The sequence below is a fragment of the Glycine soja genome, chromosome 13 (genome assembly GCF_004193775.1).
Source record: "Glycine soja cultivar W05 chromosome 13, ASM419377v2, whole genome shotgun sequence".
Taxonomy (NCBI): domain Eukaryota; kingdom Viridiplantae; phylum Streptophyta; class Magnoliopsida; order Fabales; family Fabaceae; genus Glycine; species Glycine soja.
The window spans coordinates 24,608,365-24,628,547 of NC_041014.1; the positions used below are offsets into that span (position 1 = coordinate 24,608,365).

Sequence of the window (20,183 nt, forward strand, 5' to 3'; positions counted from 1 at the left end):
TTTTATGAGTTAAGTAAAAAAATTCTTCATATTTTATAGAAAAGATTAAACTTTATTGTTTTAAAGGATAAATATTCGATTTAGACTGACAAATTAATTCACAAAAAAATCAAATTTAATCAATGTGTAAAAAATATAATATATTGGTCCTGCCATTAGTCCAACCTCATTAATATTAAAATTTATGCCTATATGACACCTTTAATAAAATTATCACATCTGATTATTATCACGTGTTATACTTGAATATTTTTATTGTGTGTTTGTTAGGACATAAAAAAATAATTTAAGGATGAGTATGTTTCCAAATCAATTATTTATCTGTTTAAATACTGTTGCCACTAACCACGGCAAAGAAAATGATTGAGACGCATTTGATTTGGGGAGCATTTATAACTAATTCTTTTTATTCAATAAACATTGTTATTTATTGGCAAGTATATCGTGTGATGGAAGTAACAAAAAATAAGGAAAATATTATCTAAATGGTATTCATAAAATTGGACAGTAATTTGTCATTAGGCATGGAAATGAGTCCAAACCACTTGTCAAGGGTCTATGGCTCGGCCTATCTAAGATTCGGCTTGTTTATTATAAAGTCAAAATTCAAGCTTTTTAAAAAGTTTTTTTAGATAAAAAGATTAAAGTCAAACTATAAAAAAAACTTGTTAAGCTTGACAAGTCAGTTTGTTTAAGTAATAATAATAATAATAATAATAATAATAATAATAATAATAACTATTATCTATAACATTTTTATGACATAAAATGCTTAGAGAATTTACTCGCATGTGGAAAATCTTCAAAAATAAAAAGACTCTAAGTTAAAAGGATAATACAACCAGAATAATACTTCAAAAGAAAAGAATGGTTTGTAAAGACATTTTTAGGCAATTTAAATATTTTTATTTGGCTATATTAATATAAATCATCTCTAATCCATATATTTTTTAATATTATGCTCTCTTTTTTCATTTTCTTTTGATATACTTTGTGTTTTAATAACTTGAATTCAATATGATTTTGTTTATCAATTATTTTTGGATTTGTAAGTTAATTATATGAAATTTTATAAGTTTTTTTAGTTAGTATTTCACTAAGTTTTAAAACAATCGATTGGTTAAAAACGTCTTTAGGCAGACTTTTAAATAGGCTCGTAGGCCAAACCAGGTTTTTATGTAAGCTGAGGCGAGCCTTTCAAAAAAGCCTATGACAGCTAATGAGCCAAGCTCAAACCTTGGGTATTCAACTCAAGCCGAACTCAAGCCTAGTAAAGCTTAGTTTGACTCGACTCATTTCCACCCTTATTTGCCATGTATAATTTTTCTTCTAATCATATCATATCCTTATATTTAACTTGTTTCTCTTTGTTTTTGCAAGTGCTATTTAGAGTAGACATTTAAAATTGATAGCCCCATAACCCTTTGATACATAATTATTCTTTCTCTAGTGCCCCTTCTTCCATTACATCATATGACGAAAATAAGGGTAATAAAATTTGGGATCAGATACAAACAGTTTAATGACCAATTTAAAATTGAAATAAGTTCTAGTAAGCACTTTTCTAGTATGATTAGATAAAAGAAACATTTAAGTTTGAAGACTCTAAGTAGGAGAAAAATAAATTTATTATAACAAAGAAAATCTCAAAGTGAAAGAACTTTTAATAAAGGAGAAGAATTTTTTCAACTTGTTTTCTTTCCGTAACTTCCAAAAATGTTACTAATAATAATAAAGGAGAATAATTTTTACCTTTCTCTAATTATTCAGGTAGCATTTACTTTTTTTAGATCAAACACATACAGAATGAGGTGAATTTTGGGATTCTCCAATGTACTACACTTAAAATTCTAAGTTGAACCTTCTTGCACCAGAGATTAATATAGCAAATTGTCTTCCTGTCAATAGTATCCTCAGGGAATTCACCTTTTGATTCTCTAATCTCTTCAACACGCTGTAACATAATTTCAAGATGAATCCTCAGGGAATAAAAATCTGCAAAATAATACAAAGTTATGTGCTACTTTATACCAACTAATCCAGAATTTATTTAGCAGCTTTCTGTGGATTAAACCCATTCATGCGTTTTGATGCATTGTACGATTATGATCATGGAACAAAGCAAAGAAAACTACCTTGATGCATGCATTTTTGTTCTGAAATGAAACTAAAGAAACAAAGCAAAGGGAGAAAATAGAAAGCTAAGTTCAAAGATACAAAATACCCAAGGCATTTGCAAGAATCAGAGAACTTAGAGTAGGAGGAGATTAGTCCCAAACATAAAGGGGAGCAAGAGAAGAAGCTTCATGCTTTGTCATCCAGTCAGCACAATCAATGGGGCTTCATCTTCATAACCTTTGAGAAGATAAAAGGAAACTCTGATTGAGGATAAAAACAAACTTTACAAAATTCTGATTGAGGTGTAAAAAGAAACTCAATCAGAGAAGATAAAAACACACACTTTGAGAAGAAGGTTAATTATATAAAATATAGTTTAATTAAATGATTTTGTTTCTGTAAATGTTGTGCCGTGTGGTTTGGTTGATGTTCCTATGTGATTTCGAAGCTTGATTGTTAGTGTCATCGTGCCTGATGTGGGTATTTCAAAGGAATATTTACATTGGTTATATTTTTAAGTAATATAAAAAAGTTGAAAAGTATGATCGTTTCTACATCATCATACACATTACCATACACATACAATCAGGTTCAGGTTACTCAAACCTAAATCTGGGTCAAAATTTGACATATTTCAGTCTTGTAAGAATGATAAATAGACCCAATTTTTTTATATTTATTTAGGAGAAAAAAAACATATTTTAATCAATTTCAAATTTTAAATTCTTTCTAATTCCTCTCATATACTTACCTTTTTGTAAATACGAATTAATTATTTATAGGTAAAGCTTGAACTAATGCATTCTTAGAGAGATAATAACTTCCCCAAGAGAGAACACTTAAAGATCAAAATACTATACAAAAACATATATAGCAAATCATGACACACATCATAGAAGAGAAAGAATTTCACCTTTGGTGCCCACCTTATTCTTACAATTACAGTTTTGTATAAATAACAATGATTACTATATCATTCCATAATATAAATTAATGAGTATAGATAGTGGGATTAATTTGAACCTCTGAACTTGCATGAGTTACCATCGGGACACCAGCATGCGCAAGCAAAAATCTCATTTCTAACTTGTACTCAAATTCTACAAAGTATATTAAGAAAAATTACAACCCCTATAACTTTGGCCTAAAAATTGTGTCAAAAGAAAAATTACCTTTTGTTTATGAATCATATACTCAAAGCCCTTGAAGTGGCAGTAAGAACTATAATAGAAAAAAATAACAATAGAGAAAATGAAAAACATATTTATGCGTCCGATTGAAAACAAATGCTAACAACATTATTAAGTGCAGGTTTCCATGCTTAAAAAAACTTTCAATGAGATCCTTAAAAAGTATACCTTGGATGCTAAAAATGTGTTAAGTTATCCAACTTCTTGTTTCTATGTTTTTGGCCACATCATCCTGGTCGTATCACCTTCATATTTCATGAGATTCTTACAGAATCTTAAAAATAAATGGACTAAACCTTAAAAATCGTTGTAGCTGTCTCACCCATTATTATTTGAATTTTTTTTCCTTGCTGCAACACATTAAAAAAACATAGCTTACAAAACTAATAGACTAAAACAAAATCAAACCATATGTAAAAAATCCTTACCTTCTTTCTCGTGTAGGCTCAACGAAATTCTTCAATCTACGATTCCTTCCGTGCGAGACTAAATTCTGTGAAAAAAAAATATATACATCACAGAATGAACAATATAATAATTTATTTTAAATTTTAAATAAACGAACTTTAACATAGAGGAATCAAAGAAAAGAAAGGAAAACAATACCAAAACATTGTAGTAGAAAATGTATCTGGTAAAAAAAAAAACACTAACATTAATTTTACAAAATAAAAATACATCTTAAAAAAAAAAAGCAAACGAAAATAAAAACTCATATAAGTAAAAGAACGTGTGATTTTCAACATCGGTCGTCGTATAACTGTCATTGTAAGATGTATGACTTTTAACATGTCTGCTACAATGTATAGCTGATGTAAAATGGATAAAAGAATCAATATAAAAAGACTGTTTTCTAGTGCATGTTGAAAGACTTTGCGGTTTGAAAGGAAAAAATGATCCAATGAAGCTTTTGTCATGTGCCTCGACAGCTTTTCAATGATGTTAGCTAGCTCTTTGTAAAGGAGTTTTTGGGAAGGATTTGAGCTGATGATCAAAAGGGTCTCCATTGAGAGTGCTAGGGAAAATGAGAGAAAAATTAAGGTAGAGGAGATGATGTTGGAACTCTCTTGAATTTTTTTTAGGGGATATGAAGGAGGAGATGATGAGAAGCTTCAGAATTTCAAGTTTCATATTGCCCTGTCTGCAGCCTGCCTCTTCCATACTCCATAGTCTACCAGAGAGCTTGTTATCATGGTTAAGGCAAAAAGTAGCGTTTGTGTTTTTCAATGCTAAATGAAATTGTTATTTTTTCTCATAAAAAGGATCGTGAGATATTACCATATTTGGAACACAAAGAATAGGGTACACTTTTTAATTAATGCTTGTAGTCAACTATTAACAAATTTTAAATCTTTTTAATTGATTTTTTTATATTATTATCTATTAAGAAATTCGAATGATTACTCTCAATAAAAAAATTCTTTTAATCATATTTTTTTATATGATTCAAAACTGATATTTTACTTAAGATAATCAAATTTAAAATTACTCATACCAATTTATTGATAATCACGTTTTTAATTGATATTTTGAATTCGAATTAGGCTGTTTTTGTTTTTCAATAATATCTTTTGAATTTTATTACCTTAAAAAGATTATATTTTAAAGATAATTATGGTAGTTAGAATTGTAGTTTAAGTTTTTTTTTTCATTTTGTATCACTTCATTTTTTTTATATTTATTGGTTTAAGAAGGAGTAGTAGATGGATATTTTGATAAAAACTACTGATAGTTAAAGTTGATAGATAAGTATTTTTTTTACTTACCAAAAAAAGATAAAGTATCTTTTTTCTACTTGGAAGGAGTTAAAAGCCCAAAACGACAAAAATAACCTTAAAAGGCAAGGTCAGCTACATCGGAAAGCAAAAGTGCAGGAAGGCAAATCGATAGATTTGTATTATGAGAAATTCATATGGTTCAAAATCATGCACATGAGACTTTTATCTTTTATTAATTACTTTATCTTTAGAATTTACTAGTATTTTATAAGCTCTTGTAAGTAAGATTATTTTAAATAATGTGGAACTTTACCTTTTATAATACCCATACAAACTGCAACAGAATAATCGAAATACACCCCCAAAACGAGTCCGGTACATGCCATCGACATTCACTTTATGCCACCCGAGAGTAGGAGGACTTCATTAAGAAACTTGCTTCCCCTAGTGATACTGTGCAATAGATAAGTTTATAACATGGTAAAAAAAAAGTAAATTTCAATTAATCAATGATGTAAATTTTTTTACATTAGTTTTATATGAAAATTCAATTCTTAATATTATTCATATATTTTTTTTAAAAATGATAAATATAAATAATAAATCGCATTTTTGGATTCATGTAACAATATGATTAAAGAGAATATAATGCAAAACCGAAAGAATATAACTTATAGCTGAAGATATTCAAGAATAAGAAGAACGTGTTCTACCTGTTCCTACTCCCAACTTTTGTGTTAAGGAGATTTGATTTTCACTGTTCTCAACACTTTTGCTTTAGAAGTTAACTTTTGATTGATTGATTTATTTAAAATTAACTATAGAGTGAATGAAATTAGTTTTGTAAAAGAAATAACTTTCTTGTTCAATAATATTATTTCAAGCACATAAATCATAAAATGTATTTATATTTTAAAAATAATTTGAAATTTTCATCTATAAAAAATTAACTTTTCCAAATTCACTTTTAGAATATTATTTTAAAATATAAACCAATCTTTCAAAAATCGTTCTTTCTTTACGTTAATTCTTTCAAAATCAAAGCTATTATCAGTACATGTTAAGCCCAAAGGAGAGAAACACTGACTAGAGAGCCCATACCCATATGATGGCCCAACCCATGCTGGGCCACTAGTCCTCCATAAACACAAAACAAAAACCGAACCCAATTATCAGGAGAGAAAAAAAAAAAAAAAGAACTTCTCAACCATCGTATATAAGGGATCGTCGTTAACATTGTGCCACCGATATTAGGGTTTCGGAGTCGTTGCAGAGCTGCGCGTTGATCTAGAAAAATGGGTAAGACAAAGACAAAGACATTTATTTTAACCAACATTCAAAACTGTTCCATTTTTTTTACGTGTGATCTGAATGAATTAAAATTTTGACGACACTGAAGCGAGGATAAAGGTGTACGAGTTGAGGAATAAGACGAAGGCGGAGCTACTGAACCAGCTCAAGGATCTCAAGGCGGAGCTAGCCCTGCTCCGCGTCGCCAAGGTTACCGGCGGCGCCCCAAACAAGCTCTCCAAAATGTACCAACTCACTTCCAACATTTTCTCAGTGTTTGTTTGTCCTGATTATTATTATTAGTATGCGGGAATCGCGTTTTGTGAACGAAACGAAACGGCGTTTTAATTGTTTTTTTTTTTTTGCAGTAAGGTGGTGAGGCTATCGATAGCGCAGGTTTTGACGGTTATTTCCCAGAAGCAGAAAGCGGCGCTGAGAGAGGCTTACAAGAAGAAGAAGTATTTGCCCCTTGACCTCCGTCCCAAGAAGACCCGCGCCATTCGCAGACGCCTTACCAAACACCAGGTTTCATTCTCTTTTCGCACAATTCTTTTGTTTGGTTATTAATTGATTTGGCGAGTAATTTAAATTTTTTGTCATTTTTTTATTATTTAATGTTACCACTAAAGTAAATTGTGATTACTACCATTTAGATAGATAAACAACTGACACGAGTTGTTCCAATTTAATAGTTTCGAGTTTGAATTCTAAATAAATAATTGTTTTAAATACTTTTAGTGAGATTTTTACCACCCGATCGTGTTATTATTATACTTAAATATGTTTGGATAGAGGATTTTGACCGAGTAAAGTAATTTATCTGAAAATTTAAATTTTTGTAATCTAGAATTCATTATTTAGATGTTTTTTTTTAAATTTTAAAACAAAATTTTAAATAACTTAAAATGTAAAATTTCAATTTCCTTCTAAAAGATGAGAAATTCTAAAAAGTGAGAAATTGAAATTTTTTTTTATAAAATAATCTTCTAAAACCTTTGTGTATTTTCTTATTAATTTTTATCATCTCTTTTACTTTAAAGTTCCTGAAATTCTTAAAATGTTGAAAATTTTTAACTTAATTTTTTTTTATTCAAACATTAAATTTTGAAAATAAAAGAATTTCAATTGAAGTATTTAAAATTCTTAGAATTTAAATTTTAAATTCTCCCATCTAAACACATTCTTAAGATTTTAAATATAGGTCATTGTTCGTTGCGCTTTTTTTGCTTTTGTTGATATCACCATTGTGGACATTTAAAAAATCTTGATATTGCAATCCAACTCACAGTCTCATGTGTCTTTTAAAACCTCCCACTTGTGCAGAATTTTCTTCTGCTCATAGTAGTGCTATCTCATTTGAGTAGAATTGTCTTTCGCTCCCAATGATAGTATCTCACTCGAACAGAATTGTCTTTGCCCATGGTGGCACTATTCCAATTGAACAAAATTGTCTTTCACCTTACTCGTTCGTAGTGGTACTATTCCACTCCAGCATAAGTGTCTTTTGCTCGTAGTAATACTATCCATCTCGAATATAATTATCTTTATCTTATTCCGATGATATTTTTTATCTCATGAAAAATTTTAACCATGATTTTTTAATAAAAGAAATGACATTTATTGATTTGGCACTTTTTAATAGGAACCATGTTCCTACAGCATAAGTGTCTCAGTTTGAATAGTTTTGGATTTGATTGATCTTGAATCCCTGGTTTGGTATTATCCAATTGTGCTTTATCTTACAACCACCGTCTTGGTTTGTGCAGGTGTCTTTGAAGACGGAACGTGAGAAGAAGAAGGAGCTGTACTTTCCACTAAGAAAGTATGCGATCAAAGTTTAGGTTAGAATTGGTTTCAAGTTGCATTTTTTAGGACAGTTACTTGTATTGAAATTTTAAGGTTTTGATGCCTGCCGCTGGGGCAGCATTCCAATTATTAGTACCAGAGTTGTTTCAATGCTTGCATTAAGTTTCCAAGGTCTATATGTTAAAAACTAGAGTTGTTTCGAGAAACTATTGTTGCTTTCGGCCTTTAACTTTATAGCGATTACCTGTTGAATGATCAATGGCCGTAACCTTTATGAGTTGTGATTTATGCACATCTCAACAGTGGATACCCAAATCGACACTCTTCATTTCTCTCGTTTTTGTTAAATTATATTACCTATCAAAATTATTACTATTCTTCTTCTTACGTGTGTAAACATACCCAAACATTTTCTGACTTTTTTTTGTCAACTTAAAATATCCTTTACTCTCCATCATATTGGAAGATAGGAATATGGTATTGTCTTCCCTTACGTTAAAATACACCCCCTTCTCTTAAAAAACAAAAATGCATAAATTACACTTTATTATTTTACTACATTTTTTTTTTCTAAAAATAATTTTATTTCTAATGTTACTGCCTCCCCTATAATGAATTATAAAAAAACATTAAGATGTAATGTGGTACATGTAATTTGTTTTAATTTTAATATATAGAGCAATTTTTTTCTAGACCAATAATACTATCTATCACTCTTCCAAAAAAACAAACCATCTATCTAAAACAAGAACGAATTAGTATACACGTAAGTTCCTTAAAATAAATTATCACCAGTGTGGCCATAAAGGCACCAATGTGTAGTCTCGTGCTTACACATAAAACCAAAGGAAGTTGCTAGGTGCACCTAGCATTATTGCTGGTGCACCCAGTAACTTTTAAAATTTCCGAAAGTGCCCCTGTTACTCCTTCTTTCTCCCTTTTCCATGAAAAGTGCTTAACAGTGCTTCCATTTACCGCACCCAGCTTTTAAAAATGACACTGCTTCCATTTGTGCATTCTCTCCTTCTTTTCTCTCTTCAGTGTGCAGTGCTTCCCCGTATTTTGTTTGTTTCCTTGTAATCGGTTTGGTTCGATGAACGGTTAGGTTTCGTGAAGGTGAAGGTACCGGTGTTCAGTGTTGCGATGGTTGGCGGCGGCATACGAGATACACAGTGTTGGGTGCGTTCTGGTGTACGACAGATCGCGCGGATCAAGTTGATTCGCAAGAAGTTTACGGATCAACTTGATCTGCATGTAGATTTCATTGCTTCGGATCAAATTGATAGTTATGGATCAACTTGATTCATAAAAGACTTACAGATTAACTTGATCCGTAACATGCTCTATTTTTTGAAATTTTAAAGTTTAATCTTGTTTTTAAATTATTACTTTGTTTGTATTGTCATTTTTTATTTGAATTGTTTATACGTGTAAAATGAAATAGGGTTTTAGCTTTTTACTAATGATGAGTTATTATGTATAGTTTTGTATGTTATATGTAGTTCGATTATGTGTTGTATGTCTATGTTAAAATTTTTGATTTATTGTTAAGATGGAAGAAGATCAGTGGATGTATGAAGGTATAATGCTTGAAGAAGTTGATACGGATGAAAATGAAGAAGAATGTGGTGTGAATGAACTATATGTTGATTGTTCGGATGCGTTCAATACTTCTCAGGTAATAATGTTCATGATTGTGAGTGATTTAATAAAATGAATATATTGTAGGAAACTGAAATTATCAGGATTGGTTTGTAGGTGTTTGACAACCGAGATGATGTTTTGCAGTGGGCTCGATTCATTGCTTATGAAAATAGATTTGTGACGGTGATGGTAAGGTCTGACACAAACACAGGTAGTAGAGGACTTCGTTTGTGTTAATTGGCTGTGAAAGGAGTGACGAATATAAGTGTAGGAAGAAATAATTTGTTAGAATTGGAACTAGGAATTGTGGGTGTCCCTTCAAGCTTCATGGCAAGCCAATGGTTGGAGGATAAGGCTGGATGGTAAAGTTGATTTGTGGGATTCATAATCATGAATTGGCAAAATCATTAGTTGGATATCCATATGCCGGACGATTGACTAAAGCTTTTGACTCTGTTTAAGTTAATATATTGCTTGAAGTTAATGTAATGTTATTTTATGTTTGGAATGATTTAACGTTTGAATTCGTGCAAATTTTATGTTGTTCATATTCAAAAATAAAATAAAATCTCCTTCTAAAATAAAAAAATAAAGACACAAACTTCTTGCGGATCATCTATGGATCAAATATAGCTTCTGCGGATCAACAAAACCCTATGTGGATCACGTCATAGCATACGCGGATCAAGCTAAATGAGCTGGGTGCACAAAAATATTTTTAAAATACACAGGGGTATTTTTACCTTTTCACGTAGGATGCTGGGTGCACCAGCAATAATGCTGGGTGCATCTAGCAACATCCAAAACCAAACTAGAATCCAAAAGTAGTCTTCAAAATACTTATGCCAACCAACTTGAAGTCACCCTATGTGCTATCAAAGTTAAAAAGATTCCCAAATACAAAAAGCCGGTCCAAAGACAATCCAAGTAACAATTATAAAACACTAGTTGTCCAAAATATCTAGTTGAAGCTGTCCTACAGCTTCCAAAAAACCACTTTGCAAGCCCTATTTTCCAGTTGAGCTCATCTGAGTTGATGGAGGTAGCCATTATTTTCCATATTTTACATTCTTCTTTGCCCCTTTTTCTCTCCAATTTTTGGTGATTTTGTTCCTGATGCAAATCGATTAACAACAATTTTTTTGGCTAGAATTGAAATTGTTTGAGTTGTTGCTGCATTTTTATTGGGTGGATTTGCAGTTGAACGCTTTTGAGTTGAAGCTTCGATTGTTACTGCAGTTTTGTTGGTTGGATTTGCAGCTGCACTCATCTGAGTTAAAGGAGTATTTTGTTTTCCTTTTGTGGCCTAAGGCCAAGATGTTTTTACATTAGAAAAAATCACTTCAATAGTAAACTATGAATGCTTAAAAATTGCATTTACTTACCAAACCATGGTTTCTTTTCATCATATAGCTTAGCACTCGGCCTGGAGTCATTTTCTGTGCAAAATCAGGAATATGAGGGGTAGAGGGTTGGGGTGTCTGTGTTTGTAATTTTTTTTCTGCTGAAAAATTGAAATTAAAATTTAATACATTTTTTGGTATAAATATCATGAAATAATAAGAGTAAACAAAGTTTTTACCTTCTTATTGGGTGGTTGTTGTATTTCAGTAGAAACAGTTTTAGCCTTGTTTTGTTTTGAACGCGATGCAACTGTTTTAGTTTATTTCCTCTACACCAAGTTTTGTCCACTGCAGGTAAGGACATATTGTTATAATTTTTACTGGGTGGATTTGCCCTTGACCTAGTGATTCCAGTGGCATAGTTTCTCCTTATATACTCCATAATATCTTTTAGTGTCATCTTATCACCCGACCTAAACCTTTCAACAATAACTTTAGCTATCCAATGAGAGTTAGCATTTTTGTTATGAAATACTCTGCCACATCTGTGCTTACTTCAACAAGTCTTGACTCTGTAAGTGATTTTCTCTCCAACCTTGCTCGCTAAAATAGTGAACCCACACTTTTGCTTGCAGTTTGCTCTCACTCTAACCTTATCATTTTTTCCCATTTGACCTCCTTACCATTTAGAGCTGAGTGTTCTTGAATGGCAGCCTTAAATTCTTTCAATGATTTGAACTCCATATCAGCTTTAAATTGGAATTCCTTCCTCACGTCTTCACTTCTATACATCACATATATTGGTCTAGGGTTGTCTTCCTCTCCACTATCAGTATTATCACTAATCAACTCCTCACTTGAGTAATTATCATCTATATCATGCATTTCACTCACATGGTATAAATGTCTACACGTTAGGTTGATCATTCACAAAATCACCAGTATTGTCTTGGTCTTTCACGTCTACTCCATCATTGTCCCCATGAAATTCAACACCAGCCACGTTGTTTTTGTTTTTTTCTGTATAAGGATGGTTTTTCATTTTAACCAACTTTTTCTCTGCAACTCCTTCTTGTTGTGTATTAAAACAATCATCTAGGTCTTCAACTCTCTCCTATTCACTATCATCAAAGTGTATCTCTTCCCTTGAGTTGTCAACTATCACCCAAGTCATCATAATCATCCACAACATGGTCATTATCAACCACAAAACAATCAATTTCTTTCCCTTTCTCCTCCACAGGGATGTGATCCACAGTTCTGCTACGAATTAAACCACAACGAAAATCTACTGGTTTTGAAGGTCCAGTATGTTCAATATAAACATGCACTTCACAGTTATGCATTAAAGCATAGTTAGCCAAACACATTGCATGGCTATCATCAACCAGTATTTTCACTCCATGTCTTATATCTACATTCTCTGACCACCACAAATTGAAGTTTTCCTTGTACCCCAATTTATCAACAATATCAAGAATCTCAATATAAGATCACTTGTTTGTTATCCAACTTGTGATGTGCATCAACATCACCATCCTTGTATTGCAAATCCAGCAGATCACCGTGAAATTTACCCGTGTGATGACCACTGAAAACGCCATACCTGTCATCATAATCTCAACCAGAATCAAACAACAATCATGGAAAAAGTACCCGTGTAGTTTACCGAACCCAACAAAGACCTGAAAATCCCAACCCAATAACCCAAGACTGTTTTCGCAATAGTTGAAGGAAAAATGTAAAAAGAAACATCGTGTCCATACACCACAAACACTTAACGACAAAAAAAGTACAAGCAAAGATGAAAATCACTAAAAAAACCAACGTATAAAAAAGAACACCCCACATAACTCCAAAACGAATAAATAAACCCTAAATCCAAACAGTTATGAGAATCTTATATTTTTTTTTCTTTTTCTATGCACTGCAGCATGTACAAGAGTCTCTCAAGGACCATACAATCTTTACAGAGTTTTGCAAAAGTTAGGTCAAAGCAGCTTCCCAACACAATCAATGATGGTAACTCTGCTTAGCCTTTGGGCCAACCAATTAAACACATTTTATAAAAATATGTTTAACCTTATTTTTAATATTCAATTTCATCTTATATAGTGTTTTTGTCATTTTAACTTTAAAGAGTATATTTAGGTCATTTTAGGCCCCTCCTAACATCATCGAAATCAAATAAAAATAGAGAAGACTGACTACAGTTACGTGGCCTATACCCAACTTTTATAAAGCACGGGCTCCCTCTCAATGGTTCTGCAAAATGAACCCAAATAGGGCATAGTAAATCGCATGCACATTTTCACAATTACATTTGTATTCAATTAATCAATGAATGTCAAATTCTTAGTACAATCGCAACAAAGCAAACAAGAAAACAGAGCACCACAATCTAATGTTAATCAAGAAGGAAATTTTAAGCATGGAACATCTAAGTTAGTGTGTTTGAGAATCAGTTAGGAACCCCATTTGAAAGCAACAGTAATGCAAACACACATTAGAAATTACCAAACTAAGCTTACAATTTCTTCCCCATTCTTAAATTAGAATCGAATTTGGTTTCTCTCTTGCTCACAGTAGTTTTTTCCTCACAAGTGGCACTGGACAACAGCTAAAGGAGATAGTTTTGAGAGGTTAAAGACATCTGGTTGCATGGATATAAAGGAGAAGATGAAGTTTTGTTTTATCAAATGTTGATGCCACTGCCATTTTTCAAGTTGACGGAGTGTACAAATGCCACGTGCCATTTCACAAGCACTTCCAACTATTAGATGAATCCCGAATTTGACTTCTCTCTGTTATCCCTTCTTATGTTGTATCTGTCTTGTCTCACAAAAATAATAACAGTTATATTAATATTTAATGATAATATTTAATTTTAAAAATCATTAAAACGATATAGTTTTAAAGGGACAACAGGATAACACAAGAAAGAGAAGCAGAGAAGCCAGATCGGATGAATAGCAAGTTTTTTCAAAATATTTTCATCTATATACTTATAAAAATTGTCCAGCACCTTGTCATGTGTGGACTGTTGGGTGCTCTACAAAAAATTATTTTTTTCCACTTTTTTCTTAACAAAATTTTTAATTTTGATTTTCTTAAAATTCGTGCAACAGCACGAGCCCACACCTAGTTTATTATAAAATTCATAGGTTTTTCATTTCGTTTACGCTTTCCTTTCGGTTATAACATAAACTCCTATATAATAAAAATATATTGAATTTTTTTTCAAAACAGACACTAAGGGCAACTGCATTGTGTTTCTAAATTGGCACAATGCTTAACAAGTATTGGTGCTTATCTAACACTCCCATTGCAGTCACGTGTATGGCTGGAAACAGAAAAAACAATAGTTACTTATTTAAGTACCAAAGCTTATTTCTTTTAAAAATATATTTTATTAATAAATGTAAGGATTTAAGCTTTTTCAGAGTCTATTTAAGCACTTAGAGAGAAGTGTTGGATTGGAGAGATTGAATGTTTATAAAGTGATTAAATTGAAAAGAATAAAAAAGAAATGGACCCATTTTAAAGTACCTAAAAAGAGTTGTTGGGTTGGATGTTCTAAGAGTGAAATAAAGAAGGATAGAATTAAAAGAGAAAGATAATAGAAAAAATGTGTTATTTGGATGGATAAAAATAAGAAGAAAAAAAAGAAAAAAAAAATCTTTTCACTTATTTGGATGAATGAAAAAGAGAGTGAAAAATAATTATATGAAAATATTATGTTATTAATTAAAAAAAAAATTTTACTCTACTATTGTTTTCTTAAGATAAAAATATTTATTATTTTTGAAAAAAACTTTACGTTATAGACAATTATTGTATTTAATTTTTTAGAAATTAAAAAAGATGGTAAATTGTCGGAGTAAACTGCAACATGCAGCATCAACTTGTACAAGTGGTGTTCATAACATCATTAATTTAGATTTATTGATAAAATGAGGTAAATTAAATTCTCGTTTTAATTTCCATAACTTAATAAATGATCTGATTTTCAAATTCAAAACCTTTGCTGAATGACAAGTTGTCTGAGTAGCTGGGGAAGCATCTACTTTTACAAGTTGAGTACACAGCACCATTAATTTAAGTTTATAGATATAATGAAGGTTGAGACATTCAAGTTCTTGTTCAGCACATATAATAGGAATTATAAAATAAGTTGATGAAATACTATATTATAATTTTATTAATTTTTTATTGTTATTTTATAATATAAATCAAATTTAAAATATTTAACAAAATTACTATTACGTTAAAATCATAAAATTAATATTTAAATAAACATCCCCCCTCCCCGCGTTAACAGGAGGGCAGATGCATTAATTCCTCGTGATGGTAATTAACTTCTCTCTACCACTTGGATCATCTTCATTTTTACTATCTGAAGAATTGCTCTTTTTTTTTTTTCTTAAAAGGAAATTGAAAGATTTTATTGAAAACAGAAAAGGAATTTGACTTCTGCTTTTTTCCCAAATTTTATTGACTTTTGCATTTAATTTTACAGGAAACCTGTAAAAACACACTTACGGAAAATTCAAATTCAATAAAGAAAAATGCATGAACGCAATTTCATAGTCATATAGCCATGGCAATTAGGGTATCGTTAATGTGATCTCTCATATTACTTATACCTAATTTTACTAACAGGTAATTAATATAAGTGATACATACAAGTAAATTTTCATATTTGAATCTCGTGTTACCATTTAATAAATATATTTTATTCAAATAGGTTGTCTACTATTTTTTGGATACGACATCTGTAAAATTTGGATACGGATAGGATTGTCTACTATATATATATATATATAAATACTTGTGATCCCATGCCCAAATTCTTATGCTTATTTCTCATGGCATAAATTGGTGATCAATCATTTTCATACCTTTTTATCATTTATTTTCTACTGCTATTTTCATATAGTTATCCAAATTGTGGGGGTGAAGGAGGGTTTGAAAATATTTGTGTGGATATGAAGAATCACAATTTGAGAAACTTTGACTTATACTACCAAAAAAAATGTCAGTTACACATGGATTATACGCACTTTGCCAAACAAATTAAATTGTTAGTAGTATATAGATATTGTAGGTCTATCTACACCTAAACTATACTAAAAAATAATTTTATTAATATAGAATATTGAACTATACTATTAATACATGAAATATTAGTATAATACATCGATCATGGTATTGATATATATTCATAATATTATTAATATTTTGATTTGTCTTAAACAACAGGTATATTAAAGAAGATAGTTTTAACAAGTAGAATTTTCTGTTGTAGTCATACAAATAAGCAATTTAAAATCGAAAATATATTTTGCTATACAATGTTTAACAATACTAGTTCAATAAATGATGCATAAACATTTTATATTTGTGGCGCCTAAGAATGATTCATTGACACTGTTCCTATCAAGAACAAAGTGTACGTTCTTAATTTTAATGTTTTTCATTTGTTTCTTCAAACAATTTACATCAAGTGATTTCCAGGAAGGAGGCTTGACGATACTATATGAAAGTCAACTATTATATGACCCAAAAGTTTCATTAATTTTAAAACACACCCATTTTATGATACGAGGGATAGACAAAAAATGAGTACTAATCAAATTAAGACTGCGTGGATAAGTGCATGCATGGACAGTGAAATTCACTATCATTGTCAACAATATTACAAGCGCGTAATACTTCTGCAATTGACCTTTACACTAGCCATCGCTTGCAATTTGCAAAACTATTTAATTAGCTTCTATATTAAATTATCTTTAAACTTAATACTTCATTCTTTCTAATAATCAAGTAGTGATATCATAAATTTAGAATATCGGTTTCAGTCAAAGCCATAAAATAATAATTAACTATCTGAAATTTTTTTTAAAAAATATTTTTACTCCTTCATCTTTTTATAATTATCTTATAAGAAAAAAAATTATCTCAAAATAATTCTCATTTCATCTTTTGAGTGTACTAACATTAATTATTTTTTCTACTTATATTCCTTATATATTAATAATAAATTATAAAATCTAAAAATAAATTATTTATAATATAAGATTAATTTTATAAAATTATAATTCTTTTACATCTATTTATTAATTTTTTTATTTATATAAAATAGCCTAATACGATAATTATTTTGTGACAAAATAATTATCGAATAAGCACAATTACGTAACACACTATTTAAATAACTAAAAAAATTACTCATATGCGCAACCGTACGTTTTGTCTAATTGTCATTATTCAAAGTCAATTTAAATAAATGCTAAAGTAGTAAAAAATAATTTTCAATTTAGGTTGTTTTACATAAATAAAAAAATAATATTCCAAAATTAATTTTATATAATCATTATTTTATTTTCAATTTTAATCATACTTTTAAATTTTTTTAGAAAATACTAAATAAAAAATAATATATATAATAAAAAATAATTTAAAATATCAAATATTTTATTTATATGTCATTATACAACTAATAATAGAATACGTATACATCTTAACTCAAATAATTAGTAAAAATATCTTTAATTAAATATATTTTCATAAATACATATAAGTTATATGATAAATTTATAAATATATAACAAATAAAAATAGAAATGAATAATATAATCAATTTATAATTAAAAATATATACACATTTATAATTTTAATTTGAATCAATTTTTAAAATTAATATATGAAATCCAATTCAATCTAATAAAATATTTCAGTTTTCCAATTTTTCAATCCGTTCCATTTTTGGTTTATTGGATCATTTTTTCAGTCCAATTGAATTGATTTATGAACACACCTACTTTAAAGTACCACTTGATAAGAAAAAAGACATTCATAAATTTTGCAGCCTTAACTAACAATTTGATCCTTATAAAACATTCTATTTCTGTATACCATGAAACTAACAATTTAAACATTTTATCACTCACCTTTTCAAATTATAGGCATTTTGTTGTCTAATTTTTTTTCCCCACATTTTATCACCAAACTTTTAAAAAATTTCAGATTTGGTCACCTAATTTTTTATTTAAAAAAGTGCTTATTTATAATGTCGGAGGCGTGCAAATTAAAATTATTAATTTGTGTTAAAAAATCAGAAAATTATATGATTATTTTTTAATCTAGAGTGTATGATAACAATGTTATATAAATTTAGAAATCAAAATGAGTGTTTACTCCCGCAAATGTCAAATAAACGATAAATGTTCATATAGGTAATTTATTTTTTAACAATAAATAGCAACAAAAGGTAACATGAACAGGAGTAATCAGAGCTGAACAACCAAATCCAGAGTTGGATGAAAGGCGGCGAAAAGAATACCTTCCCGACCAATCAGAAGATGATCTTCACGACCTGTTCAGTGTTCACATATGGATTAATTAGTTCAAATATAGGGCCAGTTTATTCAAAATTATAAGCAAATAACTTTTAAAACAATGTTTTTAATAAATATATAGGATTTATTCTTAAAACTAATAAATAAAAAATTTAAGTAGAAAAAAATTTAGGCAAACATAAAAAAATATAAAACTTTTTATTTTATTAAAATTAGCCTTTTTTTAATAAATAAATTCACACATTAATAATTTTGAAGGGGAAAAAATTGTAAGAGTTGTTTTGGACTAACAAGCTATAAGACCAGTAGTTAAGTTTCCATTTTTTTTCCCCTTTTTGATCAGTTCAATGGAATCACACGTACTATAGTATTTTCAAGCGATATATAGTTCCACCCCCCAAATCACTTGGAGTTTATTTAGTCCCAACTAGATTTTGTTGTAACGGGTAAGTCTCTAAAAATGTACCTGTGGAGAACGATAATATTGATACTAATTAGAGAAAAAATATACGACTTTTTTCTATAACTATTTTTTTTTACAAATATATATATATATATATATGGATAATAAAGAAGTATGAGATAAGATAATTAATTAAGTAACATGATGATAAAAAAAGAGTTATAAAAAGTGTGTACAAACGTAATATCACTTATGTTATTATATATATTGGGCAAAGATTAGTTTGATAACTGGTATGCATGAGAAAATAAGAGAAAAGAGAAATGTTATATGATGAGAAAAGAAGAGAGATGGAATAAAACAAATTACCCCTGTATATGATTCAACTCATTTAAGTATTATATTACATCTGCCCGCTAGCACAGAAAAAATATATGCAAAAAGCAAAACCGCGTTCATCATCTATTGGCTATAACATTCTATATGACATTGTATGCATGCATGATTAATTACTAATATATGACATTGTCAACGATTTTATTCGTGATATGCATGCTTGATGCTTACGTATGTATTTGTGCCTCTGGGTTATTCATGCATGGTCGCTGCAGGGAACTGTGCGTAGAAGAAATTATAAGATAATAACAATAATTCTAATCCACCATAAGTAGTGTTGTATTTGAAAAAATATATATTTATTTTTAAATAAGGGCTGTATTTGATTTTTAATGTAATGTTAATTATTTTTTTATTAATATTTCTAGTAAATATTACTTTAATTTTTAAAATATTAATATTATTCTCTTTCAATTATTTAATATGATTAGTTTTATTAAATTATTATTATTTATTTATTTATTTTTATCTGTGTAAAATAACACATAACGATATTTATCTTGAGATAAAGAGAGTATCATATATTAGAAAGAGAGAAATAAATAAAAATATAATAGATGTTAACGAAGTATTTTGATATACAAATGTATTTATATATCTTTATTTATCGTCTACATAAAAATGAGGTGAATTTAGATTTAGGAAGAAAAAAAAATAGTAAACATGATAAATGAAGTGATAAAAAATAAAATAAAAATGTCACGTAAGAAAAATAAATATTATAGTAAGAATTTAATGATGATGTATTATTAATGTAATTTTTTTATACTATTAACTAATTAAATTATTATTAATATGTTTTTAAAAATAGTTATCATAAATATTAATAAATATAATTGAAGTATATATCTTATTTTTACTTTCTTATAATGATAAATTATAATTGATATCGTAGTTGGTTTATATAAGCGCTG

General features: G+C 29.2%; 1 protein-coding gene and 1 long non-coding RNA gene across 2 annotated transcripts; both read left to right on the plus strand.

Moving 5' to 3' along the window:
- Positions 1 to 6,193: 6,193 nt before the first annotated feature.
- On the plus strand, positions 6,194 to 8,454 carry LOC114381169 (60S ribosomal protein L35-like). Its single transcript, XM_028340356.1, has 4 exons — positions 6,194 to 6,325; positions 6,426 to 6,561; positions 6,685 to 6,841; positions 8,083 to 8,454. Exons 1-4 carry the CDS (start codon positions 6,322 to 6,324, stop codon positions 8,155 to 8,157), a joined length of 372 nt encoding a protein of 123 aa, XP_028196157.1. The 5' UTR covers positions 6,194 to 6,321; the 3' UTR covers positions 8,158 to 8,454.
- A 2,218-nt stretch (positions 8,455 to 10,672) lies between these two features.
- Positions 10,673 to 14,003, plus strand: LOC114381949. The gene is made up of 3 exons (XR_003660120.1): positions 10,673 to 10,808; positions 13,043 to 13,131; positions 13,696 to 14,003. It is a non-coding gene; the product is annotated as an uncharacterized LOC114381949 (long non-coding RNA).
- The last annotated feature ends 6,180 nt before the right edge of the window (positions 14,004 to 20,183 follow it).

What these genes read in the sequence shown, in the direction of transcription:
- LOC114381169 (XM_028340356.1), top strand. An exon ending in CCAAACAAGCTCTCCAAAAT is followed by an intron (nt 6,562 to 6,684) that starts GTACCAACTCAC and finishes TTTTTTTTGCAG; the next exon opens with TAAGGTGGTGAGGCTATCGA. An exon ending in GACGCCTTACCAAACACCAG is followed by an intron (nt 6,842 to 8,082) that starts GTTTCATTCTCT and finishes TGGTTTGTGCAG; the next exon opens with GTGTCTTTGAAGACGGAACG.